Genomic DNA, 8,449 nt, shown 5'->3' with positions numbered 1-8,449 from the left:
AACGAATTGACAACCAGTTATACCTAGGCAGATAAAAATGCTCATGTAAGTGTCACTGTCTATTGGTCATTCAAGTGATGGTATCCCAGAGAGGTAGGTGACTAGGTAGAGAAAATGTTTAGCAGGCAGACACGCAGTCATAAAGGTAGGAAGATGAGAGGGTACACAGGTGAGGACGTAGATAACCTTTCGGTATTTGAATTGTCCCCCTTGCAATGTGGCATTGTTCTAGTAGGGAGGTTTTGAACACCACACCCATATAAGTGTGGAGCCTGTGGGAAAATGCCTCCAATGATACGTAGGCATCACCCACCATCAAGTTATGCCCACCCAGCAAAACCGGAGTGCTAGAGTACAATATGGTTGGTGAAGAAGTGAGAATCATTGGCACTTGGGTCAGCTGATGTCACTATTACCTGAGGTGCAACATTCACTAGAACGTCGTGGTGAACTACTTGTTTTGTTAAAAGAAATATAACTAGAGAGTGTTTATTTGCAAGTGAGATGCAGATGCTCACTATTTGTGCTCCCATCTTGAGTTGACGCTGCTGCCCCCACCTGTAGTCGCATTTGCCACATTAGCCTCATTAGTGACCCCAAGCACTCCAACTTGAAGCAAACTTCTTCCACTAACACATAATCAGAGACAGGCCCGATTCATGGTTACTGGCATGCATAACGTTTAGTGGCCAATGTACTGGTTGGTAATAAAACTGGTATTTTGTCAACCGTTTCATTTAGGACCGAAATATCTCTGAAGCAGAGTGTGTTTAGGGGTCGGTGGGTGTAGTGTGCGGTGGTGGGAGTAGTGAGGCGAGGAGACTGCCTTGGTGGGCATGCAGGAGACTCGAATAATGGTGCTTGCCTCATGGAACTTGAGTGTCGTGTCCTCACTGGTAAGTATCAAGCGGTGTTGTAGAGCTCTCCTTCACGCACAACTGATGCCCAGCACTACTCGTGTGCTTGACTACACAAACGCTCAATGCACTACTGTAGGTCCAACTCGAATTGTCAGGTTGACTTGATTCTCTCAAAAAAGACATTTTCTCATCTGGAGCACAGTATTGTGCATCTGCTTCAGGTATATTTTATCACACACTATATTTTATTCTACCAGTGGTGGCCTACATCCATTTGTTTTTATTTTAATCCTTTTCAAACTTATTATGAGCAAACAATTTAGGTCACTTCCTTTCCCATGTAGTATTCTCTTTAGCTAGTTTCATTGCAAATGCTAAAGGTCATTTAAATTAATTCGCAATTGGTCAACCTCTCTTGGTCCTCGTATTCGAACTCCTCCTTTAAGGTAATCTTAATTCATGCAAATTACTTTCAAGGGTCTCTTCGATATTCCTTGTGTAAAGTGCTCCTGCTCTACAGTTTATACATCCTAGGTCAATCATTGTTCATTACTTTAACGTTAGTGTTTGCCAACTAATTCAGTAGATCTTACATTAATTTTAGCTAAATTTGACTCAACTACTTTGTACCAGTGTCCTGCTGCATTAAATTCTATTTGCGCTCGTTTTGCACCATTTCAGGATTGCGTTAATTAGCTTATCATAAAAGCAACTAAAATTTGCATTTTAATAACCCATTGCGTCACTAATTTCTTTAGATGATGAAATCCCTAAGATTAAACTGTTATGAGGGGAGGCGAGACTGCATTAATTACATATATGTCAGTACAGATTGGCTCCATTTCGTACTCATCTTTCACCCTAGAAATGGGCGTTGAACGGTGACGAAATTGCCAGATCGGATGAATTTGGCAAGAGGGAGGAGACATCGTGATGTTAGGAGTCTGTTGAAATTTTTCTGTGACATACTGTTATGTGACAAGTATAATTGGTGCCAAATAGCAATAAGTTTTTCAACTTTGCTGGGAACTGTTTCGGAACTTACCATAATCTTCTAGGTGCACTTGTCATCGGTGCACACATTCAACTTCCTCACATTTGCAACCGTCTCCACATCAATGCATTTGCTTGGCCACACTACTTTCTATCGAAGCGTTCAAAGTGGTGTCAGTTACACTTGAAAGGGCTAGTGGTGATGGCTCAGGGGAGCACTGTTTTGTACTAATTTATCCCCCGCTGTCAAAATGTCAAATATAGACAGCTTGCTCCCACCCACCAAGAAAAACGGGATTGATGTCACAGTGTTAGGCATTTTGATGGCACGGCGATTTTGTCGATCATCCAGACTCCTCATTTAGTAGTTTGTGCATGCCGAGGAGCTGCTCAAATTGGTGTTATCGAGATACCTTTTTGTTCGAAATAAGTGGCGTTGACCTGGAGAAGTGCAAGTAATCGCATTTGTTTTATCAAATCGTGGATATTAGCCGAATTTATTCGTGCAGAGACTAAAAATTTATGTGTTGTCATTTCTCTCGAATTTGTTGAGGTTCCCTCCTACTTCTAGTCAGAAACTGCTTTTTCCATTGGCAACAGATTCTTCCTCCAGCTCCTGCAGATGGATCGCCCCTTCGAAGTCACCAAATCCCACTTACTTCGCAGTAGCGATTTACACCACTGTGAATGGCTTCTCTATCCCAGTTACTATATGCGTTTTTACAACAACAAATCGACGGCACGAGGATGAACAAGCACGTTGTTTCGCTTCGTTAACATTCGAAATTCGTCTATCTTTCTTCTGTTGTTTGGGAGGACAGTGGGTTGTAACCTCTTCTGTGTTTCAGGAAAAATCGTCCTCTTAGAGCAACCATTTGGTGGCAATTTGTTAGACTGACACGTTAAATATTTATGCACGAATGTAAACTACTTGACGGTGGATATAAGGCTTTTTACAAAAAGAGTTAGGATGGTTTTCGCTAGTGCCCATTGTGTATAAAATACAACCAATTTAGAGGCAGACATTTTATGGTCGAGAATGTAAGCGAGGTATGTTCTGCCATGCAGAAATGTTCTGCCAAATGCGCGATCCTGTAACAATAGAGTGATTGGCATAGTTGCCCTCCAACTATATAGTCACATCACCATTATCCCATTAAAGCAACTTGTATTTCATAGAGAGAGGAATGGCCAATCCACTGCTTCCGGTGTGACAACCGAATGCCATTCACAGAAGAATTTGAAGACTTTCATAAGTGCAAAATAGTGAAATGCTTTCGTTGTTTGCCAAGCTCTTGGTTTTGGTAGCGGGCCACTGGGACCTCCGCCACCATACCTGCATTAGGTGGTCTAACCTACGGGCCAAGTAAGTAACGCCCACACCCTTCTCTCCGTCGACGGCATATATTCTACCCCAGCGTTATTTATTCTCTTGCCTTCCAGGAAGACTACGGTTGCTATATTGGGGCATTTCCACTTGGAGGAAATTTGACTGTAATTGAACTACAAGTTCGTGACAAACACAATCGCGAAATGTTCGCACGCAAGAATTAGGGTCAGGAGTGGATTTGAGCCAGACTGCGGTGATATTCTTCCACATTTCCACAATTCCCACCTTCCTAAGAGGGTCACATTTGATGCCCAATAGGAAACATTGCCAGTCAACTGCTCAAAAGAGAAACGTTTTCTAATACAGCAATATACGAGGCAATTTGTATGCGCCCCACGATTGTGGTAACTCCTCGTCTCGAAATCGCAATGGCAAGAAAGTGAAGGCTGAGTTGGTTGGGCTATGAGCATGTCAACTCCCTCCGACAAAAGCTCATTAATTATTTTAGCAATTATTTAAAAGCGCTATTTTGCAGTCCAGCGGGAAAGTTGAAAGAGCGTTTGGAGTGTTGTGTTTTGCCGCAAAATGGCCGTCTGAAAATGAGGGATTTAGGGGTCTGAAGACGAGATCAGAAAGTAGATGGTAGAGTTAAAGGAGTGTTATGCCATCCATCAACTTATTTTTATTTGATTAACCAGCACGGCAAACCTTGGTTGAGCTTTAATGCAGATAGGGCTTGAGCCCTCCGGACTACTTCATACTTTGCCACTTAATTTCCCTAAATATCATGTGCTTATCAGCTCATTCCATGACCAAAAAGTGCTCCCCAAACCTACTGCAATGTGACAGCAAAAGTTGTCGACAAAATTGACATCAACAGAAGGACTAGTAGCATTTCTTCACCTGAAATTTCACCAGTATTTGTTTTATTAGTTAATGTGTGCTTCATCGTGCAATAAAATTCATTGTCATTTACTGTTCCGCACTCATTTTCCCTAATTTCTGTGTTATCAGGAGTAGGGGGAGGGGGGTGCATTTTTAACCTTAGCAAACGAAGGCGGCACTGCGATTGCTTTAACCAAATCTTAGCCGGCAGGATCTTTCCACTATTTCAGAATTTTGACAGACCGAAATCATAGTTTCATGCAGAAATGAATAAAGCTCTCTGTTTTCGAAGAGGTTTTGTTTAGTTACTATTCTTTTGCTGATGCCTTTCGAGTAAAAAGGACTTCGTTCCTAGATTTCACTCTTTTCGACAAAACCATTCATGTGCCTGTAAAATTTCTATAAGTCTTGAGGACCTTACAGAGTTGCTTGGCAATTCAAAAGCTTGCTTACATTCACTGCCGTCCCTAATACCAGGAAGCAAGCTAGGCATGAAATGATGAGCGGAGGTAGTGGTAATTGGTGCCATCAGCATGGAAGTGCACACACTCCCTCTTCCTCCACTCTACGAATGATGCTGATACCAGCATACTAGGTCTACCTTGCGTTTACAATTCTCTCTTTAATCCTGCCTGAGTTTTGAATACTTGTGCGTAAAATGACTAGTGGTCATAACAAAAACCAAGTACCATATGGAGTTGAGACAAACACTTTAAGGAGGAAGGTCATTTGACTCCACCTTTGTAGTGCTGTGTGTGCTCGGTTAGCTCTTCGTTCATTTTAGAGTTCATGTGATGCTCCTACATTGTCCCTCCTCGAGGTTGCATTACCCCCAGACAATCCCAGTCGTGCTTCACCCTTTCGTTCATCTCTACGCCAACTTTGCGTATACTGCCTTGGTATTATTCCTTCTTTCATCATCAGGATGTGTCAGGCCTCGACATTTTTCTCATAAGCATGAAGCCAGGGGAATAGAGGAAAGCAGTTACTTAGGGAGATTGTGGATGTTTAATGCAATAATGTAAAAAGGTCAATGTGATCCATAAGATGAATAAAAATTTAAGACCTGGGGACTTGGGAATCCGCAGAAATGTGAAAGAAAATTTACGGTTCTCTTCAATTGATGCCTAATTCTAACCAGGTAGAGAACAGTGAATTACAAGGCGAAATGCTTCAAGACCCCACTTATGAGGTTTGACTGATTGTTTCTGCAAATCATAACCTGCAACACCACTCTTTGATACCTAGTCAGATCATTCAGGTGCCCTCTAAATCCCCCTTTTAGATAGTTTCTGGTCAATCATTATAAATGAGAAAACTGATTGAAAATGCAATCCATGCGAGCTCAATGGCGTCGATGATAAAAAATATTGTACAGTAAGGACTGGTTGATATTTTGGAAAAAACGCGGCTGTCTCGTAGTGCCTGGCGGTGTTGGAGGAGAGTTGCTGATTGGTAAGAAGGAGAGCTAAATTAGTTCACGAGACGCAAATTTCTGTTAAGCAAAAAAGGGCAGCACGGAAATGTTCAGGGCATTTAAAATTAAATCTACAAAGTTAGTAAGGCGTCCTGGATTTATTAGCTACATCAGCTGAATTCTGCGAAGGCTGTGCACATGGGCTTTAGCTACCCAGAGGCATTATCTGTTACATCAGGATTCCATTGGGGAGAGCGGAGAGTAGGCGACTAGTGAGGGGAAGTGGTGATTTCTGCTGCAGATGTGGATCAAGGCCATTCTGCTGCCTTGTAACTTCGAGATCCAACATTTTCACCTACCAACTAACAAACCATTTAACCTTTTCATGTCCTTTTGTAATTACCGAAATGGGAGGTATGCAATGATCCGTTGATTTCACCCTACAATTCATTGGAATATATAGCTGCTCTCTATTCATTTGACCTGACATCTTTTCCAAAAAATTTCACATACGTGTTGAAGGTTCAGGTAACATTTTGGGGACATGGAATAGGTTGGCAAGTGCATGGCAGTCTAGAGAAAGTGGGTGGTAATGTACGAAGTAATCTTAAAGGGCTCAAGTCCTGCCCACTTTTGAGGTCACACACAGATTTTCCATTACAGTATATCAAGTAAATATAAGTTGTTGTAGAGCATAACTCTACTGTAACCCCGTCAACCATTTTCACATCTTATCTTCAGATATTTGAGTCTCTTGTTTAGAGTCGGAAGAGATCACGGTTAATTTATTGCAACGCACAATCCTCCAAACTTACATGGGAAGCTTAAACCACGCCTTTTTGCCTGCAGTATAAATTACTTAGTTGAACTGTGAATTGGCAATTTGATGTGCCCATTACTCAACCAGCTGAGCCATCAGTTGCTTGCTATTGCGATTTCGAGGCGAGAAGGTCGTGGGAGCTACTGGCATGGCCTGAGGGCCAGACCTCCAGGTAAAGGAGGAATGGTGGATGCTCGAGTTGTCCGTTACTGAGACGAAGAGTCAAACAAACAACGAAAGCATTGCACTAAGTTGCGCCCACAAATTTTTCCGACTTTATGGCATATGACATTTAGTAAAAGCAGCGGAAGCAACTAATTGCAAATTGCAAATTTTCGGAAAAGTTTGTGGTGCAATTCAATGCCGATATTCTGTAAGAGTGTAATTTTGGTCCTTGTTTCATTGTTACAAAATGTAGCTTTTGCAAGACTATTTCCGCAAAGTCGCTGTTTACGCCATCGAATTGTTCATGCTTTTATACCTAGTCATTTGTCGTCCACCAAATTAATCACAGCTACGCACTTAATCTAGTGCGAAGTTTTATGCCGAAAAATATGATTTGTTCTCACTCACTGCTTTCCTAAATGGTATAATGAACCCACACAGAAGTAGAGCATGGACAGTGGGGAATGATTTGGTAGTTCAACCTTGCTGCATTGTTTTGTTGGAGTTCAACCATATCTGGCAACTGGAGGCTGAGAATCCGTTTAGTGGTGAAAGGTATCACTGCGGTGCAAATGGCATTATGTGGATGCTAAAGAGCAGTCTTACTGCCCAAGTGGGAAGAGGAATTCGTTGGCAGTGGGAAAAGTAGTGCCTGGATCGAGGTAGAAGGAAGCATAAATGAGTTCGAAAGAAATGACAAAAGAGAAATCGCTGCCTCCGCATTATTAAACACCGCTATTATTCACGCTTGGTATAGCAAATGTCTCGCATTCATCATTAGACTGATATCACTTACTCTTGAGATCAACGTATCTCAATAACAACAACTTTAGCACCTTTGTAGCTTGTGTTAAACATGAAGTGAGAGGCCTAGACGATTGGCAGAATCTTTGCATTCAAACATTCCTGGCAGTGTGAGATCAGTAGAGATCACTTGACGGGAGGGAGCAAAATGTCAAGCTTTGACTTCATGACAGCTGAAGACAAATTAATCCACACTTTTACCCCTTTCCCATCGTTCCTCTGAGCCATATAAATTAGCTGTTCCAGCGTAATTGGCACCGCTTTGAATGTTTTGACAGGGGTAATGTGGTTAGACAACGGCATTCCCATTAGAGCAGTTAAAAGTGGGGGAAAGTTGGGTGTATATACTGGTGGTTAAGTTACTCTGGAAGAAGGTGGTGGGTTCCGTGGTAGTTTTCAACAAAATTTGGTAAGTGGCTGCAACTCGACTGCTGCCATATTTATCCCACAAAGATGTGTCAATGTCATTCTACTGATCCGGAAATTCCACCACCTTTCCACGCCTATTTCCAGGGTAATATAAACGAACAAAATACTCATACCTGATATTTGTTTCATGTATTAGAAGTAGCAGGATGTCGAATTCGAAGAGCTGTTACCAGAGAGAAGTCTGGGTAGCCTCCATTTCATCTCATTCCAGTATATACATTTCTATTCATGCTTCTGTATGATCCGTACCTGCTAGAAGTAGGCGCGACTCAAACAGCACGAATGAGAGTAGAGTAGGGAAGGTAGCAGTGCACAGTGTGATACAAGTATTTGACATTTGTTTATCCATCTTTCTGTCCTTCTCTTCATCACAAATATGTGTTAGTCCATAAAAATTATCGGCTGCGTCGTGTGAGATGCTGCTGTAAGCATTAAACAAGTTGTGCCTGTGTCCATGAGGACTAGATGGTGTGGTTGAACACTGCAACTCTATGCTGAGATTTGCTGGAGTGAGGGATGCATGACAAGATGGCAGTGGAATTAGGGCCTGCAGTAGTGCATTGAGAGTCTGTCCCGCCACGCACACGAGTAGCGGTGAGAGTCAGGTGTGGGTGACACGACACTAAAGACACTTCACCAAAGTGTCAAGGCACCGACTTCCCCACCATTGCATCATTTTCGCTTCATCACCCCCACCACTGCACTCAGTAGCTGTTTACCTCTAAACATACTGCCTGTTTGAGGGA

General features: G+C 42.3%; 1 protein-coding gene across 1 annotated transcript in view; it reads left to right on the top strand. All coding sequences in view use genetic code 11, as the record gives it.

Annotated features, from left to right (window-relative positions):
* EGR_10193 (hypothetical protein) overlaps positions 1–1,556 on the top strand; it is a gene marked incomplete at both ends in the record, with an annotated part of 6,047 nt that extends 4,491 nt beyond the window's left edge. The window contains 2 exons of the mRNA XM_024499442.1: positions 997–1,081; positions 1,425–1,556. Coding sequence (XP_024346154.1) covers positions 997–1,081; positions 1,425–1,556 — 217 coding nt within the window. The remainder of the gene's footprint in view (positions 1–996; positions 1,082–1,424) is intronic.
* Positions 1,557–8,449: the final 6,893 nt, after the last annotated feature.

The sequence above is a fragment of the Echinococcus granulosus genome (assembly GCF_000524195.1).
Source record: "Echinococcus granulosus chromosome Unknown EG_S00197, whole genome shotgun sequence".
Taxonomy (NCBI): Eukaryota; Metazoa; Platyhelminthes; class Cestoda; order Cyclophyllidea; family Taeniidae; genus Echinococcus; species Echinococcus granulosus.
Note: the sequence above shows the minus strand (reverse complement) of the source record. Positions and strands in the feature narration are given on the sequence as shown.